Below are 19390 nucleotides of genomic sequence, written 5' to 3' on the forward strand. Positions count from 1 at the left end.
ACCATGGAATTGGCTGTAGTGAGACTCAATGCTACACAAAAGGGGATACTTTCTACATTAAAATGAATCTTAAACTCAGAATCCACGTTTCTATCATTTATTATTCCAAAGAATACGGGGATCTTCCAAAGTTCTTCTCACAGGGTTACTCGGCTCCTAGTCCAGATCCAGAAATTGCAAGTGATTGCAAGGCCTGTGATTGAGACATGAAAATTATGTAGCAAGTAGTGACAAGCCAAGTCCACTGGGACATCCGCATATACACTCAATCAAGGAGCTTCACTAAAGCGTGTGTGGTTTCCAGGCTACTCAGTTTCTTAAAACTCATCATATTAAAATGGCCAGTAACAAGATATGCTTAGCACTGGGATTTCTTGCATTTTTGTGGGCTGAATTGGGTGCTCAAAACAAAACAGAGGAAGTACAATGCAGGTTGATGGCCAAGTTTAATTTGTCTGGATATGTAGATGCCAAAAACCATTCACTTGTCATTGCAGGACTGTTTCCTATCCACTCCAGAATCATCCCAGTAGATGAGTCTATTTTGGAGCCGGTTTCACCCATGTGTGAAGGGTAAGCCATCTTCTTTCTTGTCGATTCAGGTAGGGGTGGGAGTGGTGATGAGCGTGGGCTTGGGTCTCCAGCTGGGGTCCTGATGCTGTGCAGAACATTGCTTCTCACAGAGTGCTCTGTGGTGCAGCAGCAGCAAAGAGGTTACTAGGTGTGTAGAGTTAAGGATTTCCACCCAGATTTGCAGAACCAGAACCTATGTGTTTAGAAGACTCCTGTTGATTCATGTGTGCACTGAGGTTTCAGAAGAACAGATGCAGAATTATGAAGCATTGCAGCTTTATTGTTTACTAGCTGAGACTAAAATGCTTTTCAAGAGAAGCGCACTGCAGGGGAGCACTGATGTATCTGAGCAAGAACTACCCTGGCAGGCTTTTGTCCATGGTATTGGTACTTCCACGTTGCCACCTTAGGAAATAAGATCCGTGCCTGATACTATAATCTGTAATCTGTTGTGAGAAATGCAAAGCATGGATAGGACAACTATGTGTAACGCAAACACACACACACACACACACACACACACACACACACATGAATGCCACATATTAATAAAGCAAAGCAATTATCAGTAAGTTTATTGTTATTAGAAAGCAACATTTTTCCTCTTTCTGTATTATTTCTTGTATTTATATATATTCATATTTTACATTCAATGTATATATAAATACAAACACATATATTCTGCCTTTGCATAGTTGTAACTGTAACACACACACAGTTGGAAATGTGACCTAACACAGCAGGCATTTCCCTGAAGCTTCTAGGCCATTACAGTTGCCAGTGCACAGTGTGTATCTAGTGGTTTCTGCTAGCTCACATCTTCACTGATCACAGCTTTTCTTTCATATGTTCCATGCTCCATATGTGATATGTCATTGTGTGGAGGGTGATAATCATCTCTATATCTTCAGAAAATACAGAGGTTCCTGCTGTATCCCACCCCAGTCCTAGGACTGTTTCCCACTCTTATAGTGAAGCAGAGGAAATGGAGGAAGAAGACACCGCACTACTTACAGCTAGATTACTGTAGTTACTTTACCTCAGTGTTATTTTACATCAGGAGTTCTCACTTTAATTGCCAACAACTTGAGATGAGAACTTAGAGCACTTCGCAATGGAGCACACTGATAGTGCTACACCCCGCACTGGAACTTCCAAAGGTTTCTCCCCCCTTACTAGGTAAAGGCTAGTACACAGATTTCAGAATATGCATTTCTCTTGTTTAAAAATATCTTATTATATTGTAGTTGAAGGAGTGGAGAGAAGCAAATATGGCCTATTTAAAATAATTCCCTAATTAGGGTTACTTTGGGATTTGTTTAATTGTTGAAATTATGATTTGAGTGGTTACATCTTGGTCTTACAATGTTAAAATATATTTCTTTAAAATTAGATCTTTATAACTATTTTCCACAAACATTCATCAGCATTTTCTTCTATCTACCAGACCCCAGTGCTTTTCAAGCCTCTTATTTTTCTTCCATATAATTCAACTTTTCCTTCCAAAGGTCTACGTAGTGTTCAGAATCCAAGGTCAAATTAAGCAATATTAATTTTATATATTTAATCATAAGCTTTAACTAGCTGATTAAGAGCTTCAACTTGGAGTTTGGAGAAATTCTGTTCTGAAATAAGCAACTTTAACTCAATACTAATTTCAGCTGTCCATGTATATAAAACAGGAAGACATTGTATTATTTTGAAAATGTTTCTTGAATAGAAAAAATAATGAAATAGAAAAAACGGAGTATTTTACGTTTTGCTTGATAGTCATAAGAGGAGTTTTAGATATGAAATGTTGTGAACATTGTAATAAAAATTAATCAATAAAGGAAGATTTATTTCAAATCTCATCCTTTTAGTGATTATCCTATAATGATTTAAAGTAATTTCCCTGCTAATCCTTAAAACACTTCTCACACAGCACTGATTATAGGAAGTCTTCACACTGTCCATTTCTCTTACAATTGTCTTCTTACTGCCGTATCAGATTCTAAATGGAGTGTTTTGTAATGATGGGAAATATTCTTATACAATTGAGGCTCTATCAGTGAGCACGTTAGATGTTCTAGTTTTACAGTACTATGAAAACCTCTGTACTGCCCTTTGGGGGTAGATTTCTCCCTGTGGGAAGAGCACTTTCTCAGTTAATGTCTTAAGGGTTGGAGTCACTAGTTCAAAGCAGGCAAATATTGTTTTAGCTCTTAAAATTTCATCTTCTTTTAAAAACTATACAGCTACATTTATTTTAAACGCTGATGGTCTTACTGTTAGTCTGGAAACAGCAGCGGGGGTGTTGCTGTGGCGTTTCCTGCTCTCTTGTTTCTTTACTGCACTTCTCCACCCTCATCTCCCCTAATTACTGATTTTCCCATTCCTTGATAATAACATGTTCTCCTGTTGCAGAGCCCCAACACTGTTTGAAAAAAGAGAATTTTCCTTCTCTCTGCGTGTCATCCTCTAAGCCTCAGCTTGGCTGTGTTCCTCCAGGGCTAGACGTCCCTACAAGGCTCACTGTTCCTTATCTACCTTGATGGCTGCATTTACCATTTTGTGGTGTTTTAACTGCTTGGCTAATTTTCTGTGCTTATTCTTTTAATATTGTGTGATACTGTCTGAGAAACCAATGAAACTACATCCTATATGAAAATTCAATTAAGATGACATGAAAGGGAATTTCATTGTTCCAAAGGGATATTTGTTATTGATATATTTTTTAAAATTGTTAGATTTATTTTTTAGTGTGTGATCCTTAACATATAAATTTTTATTGTTTTGTCTTCATGCATCTATGTGTAACATGTACATGTGTGAAGCATGTGGAGGCCACCAGGAGAGGATATCAGATCTGAAATTGCAGTTAGGAATAGTTGTCACATCCATGTGGGTGCTGGGAATTAAACCCAGACCCTCTGCAAAAGCAACAAATGTTCTTAAATGTTGAGCAACTCTCCAGTATTCTGTTGTTGGATACTTAATAAAAAATTTACTAAACAGAAGACAAGGTTAAATATTTATAAAAGATTTAAAGACACATTGAAGTCATATTGGGGTACTTGGCTTTAATAAGTTAAAATTTGCTTTTATGTTGGAAAAAGAAGAAAATAGAAGAGCTAGTTGACAAACATAGGGAGAATTGAAAAAATGTGATATTGAACTGCAATATTGTTTTTAATTGCTAAAGAATTAAAAGTCTGATGCATCATGATTCTCTTTATATGTGAGAAACAATAAATATTCTGCAATATTAAAACTAAAATCTCAGAGAAGGGTTATGCAATTACAATTGTATTACACATAATTCTTGTCATGATTTACTGTACTCCCGTCTTAAGTGCTTCAATGTATTTTAGGGTTTTTATAACTACAGTTAGTGTTCAGAAGAGCATAGGTTCAGGTAAGGAGAAGAATCATATAGCACTCATGGACTTTCAGTGAATGGGGAAAATATGTTCAAAGAGACTGTTGTGTATCTGTCTGCTGGTAAAGAATATTCTGACTAGAAGAGAGAGAATTGACCATTTCAGAAAACCACATCATATAAAAGATATATAGTAAAAAAAATCCAAAAGTTGCTTGCCAAGATTACTAATCAATAGTGAATATGAGTCACTTGAATAAAATTTGATGCATGCAGACAACTGAGATGCCCACTGTTGCTTCACCAAAAGGCTGTAATCCTTCATTGAACTGAATCTCCTTCCCTGAAAGGCCCCACCCCCACCTCAACTACCAGTGCCTCACAAAAGCTCTTCCTTTCCAGGTTTAACTTCCGGGGTTTCCGCTGGATGAAGACCATGATCCACACCATCAAGGAGATTAATGAGAGGAAGGACATTTTGCCCAACCACACTCTGGGCTACCAGATCTTTGATTCCTGTTATACTATCTCCAAAGCAATGGAGTCATCTCTGGTGTTTCTTACAGGGCAGGAAGAATTCAAACCCAATTTTAGAAACAGCACTGGATCAATTCTGGCAGCTATGGTTGGAGCAGGGGGATCATCCTTGTCAGTTGCTGCTTCAAGAGTTCTAGGGTTGTATTATATGCCTCAGGTATGTCAGAATATTGTGCTGAGTACTTGAGATGGCTAAGAAGTTAAGAGTACTTGTTCTTGCAGAGGACTTAGAGTCAGTCCCCAGAACTGATAGGGTAGTTTACAACCATCTGAAACCCCAGTTATGAGGATCTGAAGGTCCCCTTCCCCCACACCCTTTGGCTTTTAGAGGCTTCCTTATGCATGCAGTACATAAACTCATGAAAGCCCGAAAATGCACATGGACACGCACACGCCCATGTGCACACATGCACATACACATTCGTGAACACCCACCCACACGGTGGCAATGGTGGCAGACATTTAATTCCAGCACTCAGGAAGTAGAGGTACACAGAACTCTGAGTTAGAGGCTAGTCTCCTCTACAGAGTTAGTTTCCAGACAACTAGGCTTATACAAAGAAACTCTGCCTCAAAAAATAAACAAAAATATTTAAAAAATACACGGTTTATATATTATTGAAAATAAGAAAGGCAGAAGAAGTTGAGATAAGCTAGGATATAGCCTAGAATAGGCGAGGTGGTGTTCTTAGTGACACTGTATGACTAAACCTAGGATGAGTGGGATGGTGTTCTTAGTGACATTGTATATATAACTAAGCCTAGGATGGGTGGGATGGTGTTCTTAGTGACATTGTGTAACTAAGCCTAGGATGGGTGGGATGGTGTTCTTAGTGACATTGTGTAACTAAGTCTTGGATGGGTGGGATGGTGTTCTTAGTGACATTGTGTAACTAAGTCTAGGATGGGTGGGATGGTGTTCTTAGTGACATTGTGTAACTAAGTCTAGGATGGGTGGGATGGTGTTCTTAGTGACACTGTATTACTAAGCTTCAGCCATGAGAGGTGGAGCTTACTGAGAGGTGGTTTCAGTTACTTGACTGAGTTGCGATGCAGTGATTACATACTTCTCACTACTCACCAAGTTCCACAGTACTGAATAAACACTTGGCAGTTGATCAATAGCTGAAAAAGGCTATATTTTGGTTTTTCCTTTGTCTCTATTGTATCTATTAGTCATGACCTAAGTCATCATACTCACATTCTAAAATGGGTTTGAGAGTTTCACAAAATGATATCATTTGGGATACTATCAAAAGCTGAAACAACTTTACAACTTATTGTACATGTGCAACTATATACATAAATATTGTCCACGGCATAAAAATGGAGGTTAGAGGACAATTTTACAGTAAGCCTTTGCCTTCCACTTAGTTGAGGCAGGGATTTTCTTGTTGCTGCTGCTGTCTAGTATACTCCAGGCTAAGTGTCCCATGAGCTTCTGGCTGATTCTTCTCTCTGTGCCTCCATCTTGCTATAGAAATGCTGAGATATATGCCACTACATCTATTCTTTTTAACTTAGATTTTGGGGATGAAACTTAAGTCATCAGGTTTTCATGGCAAGCACTTTACCCATGAATCTTTGCCCACCTTAGTCCTGTCTTTGCTTCTTCAAAAATGTACTTTCCTGTGGATAGCTTCTAAGCTCTTGCTGATTGTATGATTCTAAAGAAAAGTATAGATGTTAGCCAAAGGATTAAGAATCAAACCAAAGACTAAGAAAGAGAACATGGGAGTAAACTGACTTCATGAAGGGGCTGACAGCTCTAGAGAAGACCCTACTGACTGTGATGCATTAGTAACATAGGAAAGTGAATGAGTGATGTGGAGACTTAAGATAAAGAAATGCATAAAAAAGGTCACCCACATATGGTGAGTGACCTAACTTCCATTATCAACTCCCTAAAGATGAGAAATGAATGTAAGGATTACTGAGGAAATTACAAAAGTGATTTGCTGCTGGGCATACTTTTGGGCCTATAAAATGAGAGTGTTAAGAAATTTTGTTGTAGAAAATTGCTTAGACCTGAGGTTAGAAGTATTTCTGTTAATCCAAGTTTTAGCATCTACTCATGCAGAAGTCCTGCCAGAATGAGATAAATAAAGAAAAACTCCTTAAAATAAAAAGGAAAGGAAAGAACAAAACTGATTGAGATGGGAGAGGCGTGAGACAGTGTAAGCAGAGAAAGTACTGCTGTCAAATGTATGGGGTATGGACGAATCCCTTATGCATGAGAGACTGAAGGTCATGGCGAGTCTGGATGTTGTAACTCAGGGAAGTCACCATATTTCCAGGAGGGATAAAGGGAAGAGCCAGTGACCTGTCAGTGCCATCCATGAAAACTAGTCTCCTGAATTTTATCAATTGTCGGCTGCCTTAACCCTATTGGGGTTGACAGCCCAGGCCAAAGAATTTCCATCAGCAGTTCCCACTCATTGAGTAAGAGGAAAAAGTTATTTTTCATGGAAAAATGGGAGGAAACTGAGAACTATTTGGCTCCATCTATCTCAAAACATTCAGAAAGCTCTAATTTAAGATTTGGTTCTGGATTTCTAGTAATTATAAATATTTTCAATTTTAGGTGGGCTATACTTCTTCCTGCTCAATTCTTAGTGACAAATTCCAGTTTCCAACTTATCTTCGTGTGGTACCCAGTGATAAGATCCAGTCTGAGGCCATGGTTAATCTTATCATACACTTCGGTTGGGTCTGGGTAGGTGCTATTGCAGCTGATGATGATTATGGAAAATATGGAGTAAAGACTTTTAAGGAAAATATGGAGAATGCCAACCTCTGTGTTGCTTTCTCTGAAACCATTCCAAAAGTATACTCCAATGAGAAAATGCAACAAGCTGTTAAGGCAGTAAAGAGTTCCACTGCCAAAGTCGTTGTGCTTTATACTTCTGACATTGACCTGAGCCCCTTTGTGCTGGAAGTGATTCATCATAACATAACGGACAGGACATGGATAGCCAGCGAAGCCTGGATTACCTCAGCTCTCATTGCAAAGCCTGAGTATTTTCCCTATTTTGGTGGAACCATTGGATTTGCAATACCCAGAAGTGTCATACCAGGATTAAAAGAATTTCTTTATGATGTACACCCTAGCAAGGATCCAAATGATGTCTTGACCATGGAATTCTGGCAAACTGCTTTTAACTGTACCTGGCCCAACAGCAGTGTGCCTTACAATGTGGACCACAGAGTGAATATGACTGGGAAAGAAGACAGATTGTATGCCATGTCTGATCAGCTCTGCACTGGAGAGGAGAAGCTGAAAGATCTGAAAAATACCTATCTGGATTTGACTCAGCTAAGAATCACGAACAATGTCAAACAAGCTGTGTATGCTATAGCTCATGCCCTGGATCTCCTCAGCAGATGTCAAGAAGGACGGGGACCATTTGGTACAAATAAAGAATGTGCGTATATACCTACCTTTGAATTCTGGCAGGTAAGTTGTTTTACTTCATGGTATAGCCTGCTATTCATACCTATTAATACAAATAGCCATTAAAGCGATTTGCTTCTGTATTTGATAGTCACAGTTTCCTTGTATGACCATTTAAAAGAAATTGTTTCCCTGTTTGGTCTGAATGTGTGTTTTAAGTCCTCATTTATCCACACAAGTATTAGGTTTGTTATTAATCGAATCTATATTCCTCACAAAATATAATTCCTTTACTAGATAAGCTGATTTTTAAAATCATAGATAAAAACCAAAGGTAAACATTCTAGGACTAAATAAATGGCAGAGAGACTCCAGCCTTTTCGAGTTTCCTGTTCCTACCCACACAATGGGACTTCATTTTGTAGTCTAGCATAATTGAGTTCCACATGCCATGCTCGTACTTTTAACAGCAAGAAGTAAAAGGCATGAAGGTCATTTCTGGGAGTTATATGCAATTCTTCTTACATTTTCATAGCCATATTTTAGTCATGTGGTCTTACCTAGCTTGAAGGGCAGTAGAGAATGGAGTCTTTATGTAGTGTGAGAAATGTAGGATGCTGTGTCTTCCAGGGGTGAAGTCCCTGCAACATTCCCTGGAAGACTTATTTCTGTGCTTCTTGCCCTTGATCTCATGTTAAGCAATTCCAGTTGGCTTAGAGGAGCCCGGGGAGTCTTACACAGTCTGGTCTGATCCAACATTCTCACCCTTACCTGGAAAGACAGAGCTTGAGAATCCTGCTCTGGTCCGGCAGCCCTGCAGGACGTCCACTTAGCATCTCTGTCTTGTGACTTCTTCCTTGTCTGACCACCACCACTTGGTTCTTCTATAATCTATTAATCCAACCGAGGCCACAGTGACTGGACACTATGAATTTCCCTTTGTCTATGACTTTCAATTGCTTGCCTTCTACTTTAAAATCTCACTAGTCAGTACTCTGTGGTGTCACCCTCCCCCCAGTTTTTTCACTGAACTTGATAATTTTGATCAGGATTGGTCAGCAATTTTTACAATGTTTTCTATTTGGCTTTGTCTTCTTTATGATTTGGTTGAGTTTATGCATTTTTGGCACAAACAACACAAAAGTAATACTGCATCTTGTCAAATTCTGCCTATCAGAAGTCATACCATGGGCTGGAGGTATAGCTCAGTAGATAGAGCACTTTTCAAACATGTACAAAGTCCTGGCTTCAATTCCATGGACCACACAAAATCTGAGCATGTGCTGCCTGTCTATTATTTTAGCATTCAGGAATTAGAGGCAGGAGCACCAGATATTTGATGTTATTCTTAGTGATATACTGACTAGCCTGGGCTACATAAAAATATTAAAATAAAGGAAGGCACATTATATAAATATCTCTCATTATTGCTGGTAATATTAACTTTGGTAACTTAATTATAGTAGTATCACCATATTTTTTTCTGTATGAAGTTGGTGCTTCTCTTGGAAAATAATAATTATCTTGTTGGGAATATTTGAGAATGTGTATTGCTTTTTAAGTATACTTTTTGTGCACTAGTTTTATTACTCACTGATAATTCTTCCTCAAAACTTGTTTGTTATTATTATTGTGTGCCTTTCTGGTGGTGGGTTCAGCTCCTGATGACAGAGGCATATGAGTAAAAAGACAATGAGCAGGTCTTTAACACAGTATTCCATCATTTTTGTCTTTCTATATAAATGTAGAAACACAATTTAGCTAAAGGTGATTACTTTTGTCCAGAAATAATCCAGGAGACCTCTCTGAATAAATAGGTTTAAAGTGAACTCTTCAAACTTCGTAGAATCTTGTTTATTAGAATAATGAATGGATGTGTGTATGAGAGAGAAGGAGAGAGAGAGAGAGAGAGAGAGAGAGAGAGAGAGACAGAGAGAGAGAGAGACAGAGAGAGAGAGAGACAGAGAGAGAGAAAGAGTAATTATAAATTTATATCAAAGCTCAGTGAGATAACAGACTTTCCTGGCTACTCATGGCGTAATTGGAGTATCTGTAGATGTGTTTTTCCTGAGTCTTGTCAGATGGGAAATCAGATTTCCAAAATACTCAGAGGAAGAGATTGTATGAGCTTCTGGGGGTGGAACACTCTTAACTCCGTACGAAAGAATTCACAATGGCAGGCTTTGTAGCTTAAGTTGGAAGGAAGACTCAGTTAAGTTCTATTCACATAGATTTGAGTGGTCATTTATTATGCAAGAGGATTTTAAGATAGATCTAGTTAGTCTCTTAAGTTAATGTAAGGAAGGGATCCTGAAAGTGTGGAGCCATGTTTGTGGCCATTTTTGTCCTGGCTATCAGCGGCAACCTTGATCATGTATCTGAAAAGTGTAACATGCTGAGATAGATAATAAATTCTGGTTCTAGCAGAAGGTTTGACTTGAGGAAGGGCCTACTACCACAAAGAACCTCAGTGAGGTTGAGATAGGTTGAAAATTTTGGAGTAATACAGGATCATGACAGTATAATTGGGAGAAGAATAGACCAAGAATGTTGGCTTGAGTACAAGCTTAGTAAGATTTCTTCCAAGAATTTAACTAGCTCAGTCGACATTCCTGGAAGACTGAGGACGTCAGTTCTGGTGGTGCAAACCTTTTCAGTACCTGGGAGACAGAGACAGGTTGATCCCTCTGAGTTCCAGGCCAATCTGGTCTACACAGCAAGTTGCAGGCAAGTCAGAGTTCTGTAATGAGACACTCTCCCAAACAAACAAACAAACAAACAAACACCAACCAACCAACCAACCACCATCACCACCACCACTACCACCACCACCAACGAAAACCCAAAGATGAGGGTACCAGGATACATAGAAATAATACTTAATCTTGAGAATGATATTAGAAACAAAAGCTGGGTGAGTATCTGAATTTAGGGATCAGAGGATCCCAAAGTGAAGGATAATGTATTCTAAAAATGATAAGATCCTTTTGATTTTTGTGGGAAATACCTCTCTCCACCTACTGAAGGTGTTCAGAAGAACTAACAGGCATTTGAGTCCCTTGCATGGAGGTAGGTGAATGAACTGTTTTGTCTAATCTTGTTCTGGCATACTCTACTATGTTGGGCAAGTTGTAAAAGGAAAGTGGTCTGAGGGTTTGTTTAGGATTGGCCTGACAACAGTCCAGGAAAGCTTTGGAAATGAACCACAAGGACCTCTGGTGCTTGTGAAAATATTGCAACTAGAACATGGATGGCTGTGGTCCCGGAAGTGTGGCTTGATGAAAACAAAAATCTTTCATTGGGAGGATACAGGGAGTAACAGGCTGTTTTTCTGGGCTGTGCAACCATTCCCCAAGGTTGCTGTGATGTCCTGGTTTAAAATCTGTTGAGTCCACTTAGGGACGTAGAGAGGATACTGGGGAGTGGAATTTGGAACTAAAGTAGCCTGAAGGAGAAGCTATGCCCCTTGTTTTGCCTGCTGATCAGATTGGTTGTTCCCCAGAGAAATGCTCCAGTGATCTTGTTGGTGGTTTTTGAACCATGTTCTGGCCTCTGATTTGAAAGCCTGACTAGCTGGGCTCCATGTACATGCAGTTGAATATAAGCCCTAAGAACTAGCCAGACCTTTCTGCTGAGAGATTTGGGCCTTTGAAGAAGTTTTATATCCATGTACCACTAAGTTGTAAAGAATTAGAATAGTATTCTGATACGATGTACATTAGTCTGAGCTGCAGCAAGATTAATAAGTCATCTATACCCTGAAGGGGCCTAATCTCCTGGGGGGAGGTGGTTAAGAGAGGGCAGGTCTTTGGCTAAGACTTGCCCGGAGAGGTAGGAAGTACATCAAGGTTCTTGAGGTAACAAAGTAAGCTGTTGGATAACCTAGGTGAAGAGGTAATCCATTTGGTGGCCACTGCGGTTTGAGAGTATGGCAGTGTGGCACTACAGATAACGGCAGGCTTAAAGGCTGACACTGTGAATCAGGAGGTATTAGAGGTTACCTGTCCAAGAAGAAGGGTGAAGTGTGATTACAGCCTCATCTATGGCCTTCAGTTCACAGCTGCTTCCGTAGGCTCTATCTCACAATTTTATTGCCAAGTCTGGGATGTCACACAGAATTACAGTGGTTCAGTAAGTCAGAAAATTATGAATGTGCCTTCAGCTTTAAAAGATATTTAGGCCTTTGAAGAAGATGTTGTGGTTTTTTAAGAGTAATTGTGTCAGTAGTGCTTGCTGGTAGGAGTGGACGAATTTCCTACTGCAGGAACAACTTGTTGCGTGACATAGGGTCTAAAGTAGACCATGTATGTTGACCCTTTGAGGCTCCAGATGACTCTGTGCTATGATGAGACATGGGCTTGGTATCAGAAGTGCATCAAGAGCTCTGGAGCTTCACAGAGATTTAAATCAGCCTGAAAGTTAGACAAGGTCTGTCTACTTAGAAAGGGAATGGAACAATTCCTAGGACCAGAACAGAAAGCTTTGCATACATTGCAGGGAAACAGGGATATAAACTCTCTGGTTGGAGCCTGCCATTGATATCAGTAAGGAGGATCTGGGGCTGGAGTGTGATCAAAGCAGAAAAACTGATGACAATATCTAAAATGAGAGTAATTCTCTCCCTGCCACATCTACGGCTACCTTAGTCTCATCTCTAAGAGACAGAGAACACAGCAGCTTGCAGAGTCCCCCAAAATGGTCCGTCCTGATCTCTTTTCTTTACACCTTTCACATACGGTTTTCTTTCCTCTCTGGATTTCTGAAGCTCTCCCTTTTTGGTCTGAAGTCTACTTTTCCCTTGTAGTACGCAGTTTCTACTACTCTACACACACACATACATAGAGCTTATTTTTAATGTGCTTTTTAGCTCAATGGCCAGGCACTTCTAAGCCTCCCATGGCTAACATGCCCTTACCTTCACCCCCAGCATAACACCTCTAATTCTGGCCTCAGTTTAGTTGCTTAAGTTACCTTTAGTCCAGATTAACATCTTTAAATCTGCCCTCAACTTAGTTACCCCGTTATACTCTCACTGCTCAGCACCTTAAATCTGCCCTTAGCTTAGCTGCTTTTCCAGTCGCCCTCCTGCTACCCCAGGCCAAATCAGGGAAGAGGCATGGCCACGCCCCATGAGATCTCACTTGGCTGGTGGTTCTCTCCCCCTTCAAAGCATGGCGAATTTTTCTTTCCTTCTGTCTCCTAGCCTGCCTGTGGGAATATGGAAGTCCTATCTCTTCTGCCAGCCAGTGGCAGCTAGAATCTTTATTGATCAATCGATCAAGAACCAATCGGGCTCATACGCAGATTCCAGATCCAAGCCTCAGAACCAACTCTTGCCTTTCCCCTATTCTTTGACTAGCCTACATGGCAGCGCTTCCACCACCTGGCAAGAATCTTCCGAGTGAAATCTTTACGAAGCAGTGCACATTGGCATTTAAAGCACATCACCACATTCCAAACCATGCTTCGGGTTTCATTTACACTGTGGATAGAGGTTGTCACAGTCCATAAGAAAGAGAGACCGAGAACAAGCACTGTGGTTTCATGAATTAAAAAACGATTCGAAGTGATTTTCTATACAAAATTATTTTTAGACCACTGAATTTTTACAAAATGTTTTCTTCTATTGTTTTTTTTTATTTTGTGTTGCTTTCTAGCTAATGTACTATATGAAGGAAATTAAATTTAAATCACACGAGGGAAAATGGGTAGTTCTGGATGATAGTGGAGATTTGAAATATGGACACTATGATATCCTAAACTGGCATTTAGACGACAATGGAGGAATTTCCTTTATGACAGTTGGGAGATATAACTTCAGACCTGGAATGTATGAGCTCATTATCCCAACAAATTCTACAATATTTTGGAACACTGAGTCATCAAGAGTGAGTTGATCTGATATATTATCTTCTTTATATTTATAGAAGTTTATAGATTTTTAAAGGTACAAATGGAAGGCTAAAATCTAAGAAATTATTCTAAATACAATTCAATGTTTCTGACTAATAAATACTTAAAAATATAACATGACTCATGGTTTTAACTTGTGGAATATTTACTAGGATTTTTCTATTAACCATGAGAGTCACTATGTTCCTTCTCAAGTACTCTGAGCATAGTCATTTTTTCTATCTGTGTGGTGGTGAGGCGTGTGCTGTAGGACAGGAGCTGACCGGTTCAGACTGGGTGAGATCCCATCATGGGGAGTGGGAAGTGGGTACCAGGTCCACCACGAACAAAAGTATTATTTGCAATTGCTGGTAAAGTGAGTATCAGTTTTCTTCAATTGAATGTTACTGGATATATCAACCACACTTCAGGAACATGCCCAGAAATAGGTGACTAACACAAAATGAATTCCAGTGTGTGTGTGTGTGTGTGTGTGTGTGTGTGTGTGTGTGTGTGTGTGTGTATGTTCAGGCAGTTGTTTTGTTTCAGAATTTATTTTGTTATATATATATATATATATATATATATATATATATATTTTTTTTTTTTTTTTTTTTTTGCTTTGTTTTCTCCTTTCTTAAGAAATGGAGAGAAAGAACATGAGGGTACCTGGGTAGGAAGAAGGGGAAGATATAGGAAGAGATGAGAGGAGAAAAAGATCATCAAAATCTACTATATGAAAAAATTAAGTAAAAAAAGAAACATTTTCTCATGTCTAGAATATGATATAAATTTATTTGTGAATATAACCTTTATTCAGTATTTCAAAGTATATATCTTTGTAAAAATATATGCTATGAAAGGATTGTATTTGAAACAAAAATTTTTATTAGATATTTTCTTTATTTACATTTCAAATATTATCCCCTTTCCAGGATTTCCCTCTGGGAAATTCCTATCCTGTTCCCCCTCCTCCTGCTTCTGTAAGGGTGCTCCCTCCTAAACCACCTCCTCCCCTCTCCCCACCCTGGCATTCGCCTGCACTGGGGCAATGAACCTTCCCAGGACCAAGGGCCTCTCCGCCCGTTGATGTCCAGTAAGGTTATTCTCTGCTACATATGAGACAGGTCCCTCCATGTTTGACATAAAAATTTATAAATTGTCTTAGCAAGAAAATATTTCTGAACAATTTCTCTTCAACAATTCTGTATATGTTTTAAGTTTCTCCCTAGAACTGACTTAATTTAATTTTTTTACCATCTATAAAACATCTTTAATTTTAATATTATATTAGGGTGATTATGCTGGCAGGAAATGTATTTCAGGTTTTCAGGAAGATTATTAGTATTAAATTCTTTTTAATGGGAACAGACTAAGCAAACTGTCCCATCTGCAGCATTCCATGTGACATTAGTTTACTCTTGGTCACCAAGGTGACAAAGAGCTGTCACTATATTAGTTCAGCAATTCCAGAGTCAGAGAAATATTGTTCTTCAGCCACAGTTCTTTCTAGGCTCTCCATAGTGTCATAGTTTGTCTGCTCTCTTTTCTTAGTATCCTGGGCTGATTTCTTTTATTAAAAAAGACGTGACTCCATGGGAATACAAACCAGAACTAACAACATTTCACAAGTGGGAAAGTTCTGAGGCTTTCAAAATATTTACTGTCTTTGTCTTTGCTAGCGTCCAGATTCATTCTGCACACAAGTATGTCCTCCAGGGACCCGGAAGGGGATTCGCCAGGGGCAGCCCATATGCTGCTTTGATTGCATCCCATGTGCTGATGGATATGTGTCAGAGACACCAGGTAGACATGGCCATTTTTGCATTGGTAGTAATACAATTAAATTATCCAAGGGATGTTATAAGGGAACTTCTTATAAGTCTTTTGAAAAGATATAAGCAGCCTATAACAAAAGTCAAGAAACAAACACAATTTATCACTGTGCACTGTGACCAAAGGAAACATTGGTTTTCACTTCTAATATAAGACAAGATCTACCACAAAACAAGTTAATAAAGAGACACCAAACAAAATAAATAAAATGTGAAATATAAGCAAGTTCATAAAATCTTTACATTACTTCCTTTTAAGTAGACGCAGCATTAGCAGTAGTTGGGAAAAGGTCACCCATTGGCCTTAAGGTTGAAGGCACTGAGAGCACATGCCTTGCACGGCTGCTGTGGATGAGCTGCTGTAACCGCCTGCCAGGTCACAGCTCTCTGAAGGTGACTTGGGCCGGCTTGCTGTTGTGTGCACAGTTGGACCAGGGTTACTTATATTTCCATTTGTTTTTGTTTGAAGAACCAAAACTGCTTTTGTCTTTTGTCAGATAGTCCTCAAAGTAATTGTGTAAAAAATGATAAAATGGCCTGTGGTGAAAAACAAGCACCGGTAACCTGCACAACTACCTGGCAACTGTTCTCCCAGGCCACACACAGAATCACACTCAGAGATGTCCACACCAGGAGTCAGAGTGGTTGAAAGAAAAACCACTCTTGACCTGACTTTCTAACTTAACATTGAATAGACCCATTTCATCATCTAGCAAACCCTCAGCTCAACTAGCTTTGCCTTGTTCACCAATGGTTCTTCTTAGAGCCCCCTCCAGACTTAGCCTTCTTAGCCTCGGGGCCAGGATTGGTGGTTTTGTCTTTTTTCCCTCATCACTCACTGGAATGAGCATCATGAGTTGGGGGCATTTGAGTGAACACGTGCACGATTGATCCTCTTCCATGAGAGGATATTGGATGAGAGACAAAAGCATAAGGGGTTTGAGCAGCTGTGCCCCAGTCACTTTGGTTACTTACCCCAGAAGCTGTGACTCTCATTCCTGGGCTGTTCTGGAGTTGATGAAGAAACATACCTCTTTCTTCAATAGATAGTTAAAGGAGAAAAGGTTCAAGAAAGGCTGAAATTGAGAAGAAATTCTCAAGTTCTGCAGTTGAAAACAACCTGAAATCTGTCAATGCATATATAGATACCAAGAATATTTCCACCCCACTATTAAATATAAGATATCTATTTTATAACAGATTTCCAGTAAACATTGTTCAGGTCTTTAACTTCTCTAGACTGTTCACAGTTAAAAGTGACAACTGGGTCCCACTGAACTCAATTCCCTGTTCTTTCTCAATAGGCCAAAGGGAATGTGATCCATGCAGTGAAGATGACTGGTCCAATGCAGAGAAGAACAAGTGTGTGCCAAAGCTTGTGGAATTCCTAGCTTATGAGGAGGCTCTGGGGTTCACCCTTGTTATCCTTTCCATATTTGGAGCTCTTGTGGTCCTGGCAGTAACTGTTGTGTATGTGATCCACAGGCACACGCCACTGGTGAAAGCCAATGACCGGGAGCTGAGCTTCCTCATTCAGATGTCTCTGGTTATCACAGTGCTGTCCTCCATGCTGTTCATAGGAAAACCACACAACTGGTCCTGCATGGCCCGCCAGGTCACTCTGGCACTGGGCTTTTGCCTTTGTCTGTCTTCCATTCTTGGAAAGACTATCTCACTCTTTTTTGCCTACAGGATTTCCATATCTAAAACCTGGCTTATATCCATGCACCCCATTTGTCGTAAACTCATTGTACTGATCTGTGTTGTAGGGGAGGTTGGTGTATGCGCAGCTTACTTGGTGTTGGATCCTCCAAGGATGTTCAAGAACATTGAACCTCAGAATGTAAAGATCATCTTTGAATGCAATGAAGGTTCTATAGAGTTTCTGTGCTCCATATTCGGGGTTGATGTTCTTCTGGCTCTGCTGTGTTTCCTTACAACCTTTGTGGCTCGCCAGATGCCAGATAACTATTATGAAGGGAAATGCATCACTTTTGGGATGCTGGTCTTTTTCATTGTCTGGATCTCTTTTGTCCCTGCTTACCTGAGCACCAAAGGCAAATTCAAAGTGGCTGTGGAGATATTTGCCATTTTGGCATCCAGTTATGGCTTGTTAGGCTGTTTATTTCTTCCCAAGTGCTTCATTATCTTGCTGAGGCCAAAGAGGAACACTGATGAAACTGTTGGTGGAAGAGTCCCCACTGTTGACAGGAGCATCCAGCTGACCTCAGCTTCTGTGGGAAGTGAGCTTAACAACACCACGGTGTCCACTGTTCTGGATGAGTAGAGCTGTGAGCTCCACGGGACATGGAAGGCTGGATGACAACCTAGCTTAGCCTTTCTTTTTATATTGTCCGTGAAGCAGCTGCTGATTCTATAGGGTGTTACTGGTTGTGGCTGTTTTGATGTAAAGTTAACCTGGTGAATGGTATTTTGTTCTGTGACAGGCTCTTTCGCATAGATTAGAATGTTACTTATGATTGAATTTGGAAACCGTTTCATTAAGATTTAAAACAAAGGCTATAAATAAACACAATTCATCCGATATTGTATAAAATGGCTCACGAATGTTTTTTTTTTAATTTTCTGTTTTATAAGTTTATATCAAATAAAAACAGTGGCTGGTTTCAAGGAGACCCTTACTCTTCCTGTTGATACCTCTCTGAAATAGTTCCATTTTTTAACCTTATGGCTCTAAAGCTAGAGGAAATTGCTGAGTTGTTAACCCTGCAGCTTTTCAAGCAGACCATGTTAATTTTCTCAGTCTTGTAAGGTGGATCACAAGTGTTTGCCACTAGTTCCAGGGGCACCAATTCTCTCTCTCTTCTGAGTGTCAGGCATGCACATGGTTCACAATAACACACAGGCAGAGCAATAGTACAAGTAAAACAAAAGAAATTAAAGTTACTGTTCTGAAGCCTTCTCTGGGAGCTTAAGATGTAAACAGTTCTTGGAAGATAATCTGTGCTTTCAGAGGCAGGAGACTGACGGGTTTGAAATACTGATAAAATTAATGGGGAAACATAAGCTTCTGTGAAGTGAGGAATGACATTGCTCCAGGTTTGTCTGGGAGAGAACAATTCCTAAAGTGTCTTCACCATAACCCTTATAATTATTAGACAAGTTTGTATCACATGTATGAAGAGAGGACACTTGTTTCTTTAGCCTTCATTGCTTTATTCTGTTTGTGTATTTATTTGGCTTTTCATTCACTCTGGGAAAGAGAAAAATAATTTTTCAAGCCATAGAGCAATATAGAAAATGAAAATCCACAAGACATCTTCTTTTTCATTTGTTCACACAAATGAAATATCTTAACAGTATCTTTCAATTTTCAAACAGAGCTAGAAAATGGCATATTTCTAATAATGTGGTTCCTTTTCTCCTCAAAATATTTCAATCCTAATGCCCTCCATTCCTTTCCTGAGATGTTGAGTATTGAACATATGCTTTCTAAAAAGTTAGTAACAAATCCTGTGTCTCTCAGTAATACTGTTTTTGTAACTTTGTATTTATTGCTGTTACTTTCCTAATAGGCAGTAAGTTCAGTAAATCTCAGATATAAAATACAAACAATTTGACTTGCACACTTAATGACAATGTATATGTCTCTTTACAGTTTTAAGGTGAAATGATTTGAAGTTATCTCTCATTGATTAGGCACAAAATGGTATAGAACTGGCTCATGGCTGTTAAAAATACTGAATCATCAAAAGATCATACTTTCATTTGTAATGTTTTATTTGTAATTAATTACACATCAAATATTAAACTATTCTGACACAATATTAAGAGAGT

At 39.3% G+C, this 19390-nt stretch overlaps 1 protein-coding gene across 1 annotated transcript; it reads left to right on the forward strand.

Moving 5' to 3' along the window:
* Positions 1-337: 337 nt before the first annotated feature.
* On the forward strand, positions 338-17879 carry LOC308419422 (vomeronasal type-2 receptor 1; the record flags this gene model as incomplete). The annotated part of the gene is made up of 6 exons (XM_080915150.1): positions 338-573; positions 4337-4628; positions 7056-7928; positions 13523-13753; positions 15440-15563; positions 16897-17879. The coding sequence occupies 6 exons, from the start codon at positions 338-340 to the stop codon at positions 17877-17879; spliced, it is 2739 nt and encodes a 912-aa protein (XP_080771276.1).
* Positions 17880-19390: the final 1511 nt, after the last annotated feature.

This window comes from Micromys minutus, assembly GCF_963924665.1.
Source record: "Micromys minutus genome assembly, chromosome: 4".
In the NCBI taxonomy this organism is placed as follows: domain Eukaryota; kingdom Metazoa; phylum Chordata; class Mammalia; order Rodentia; family Muridae; genus Micromys; species Micromys minutus.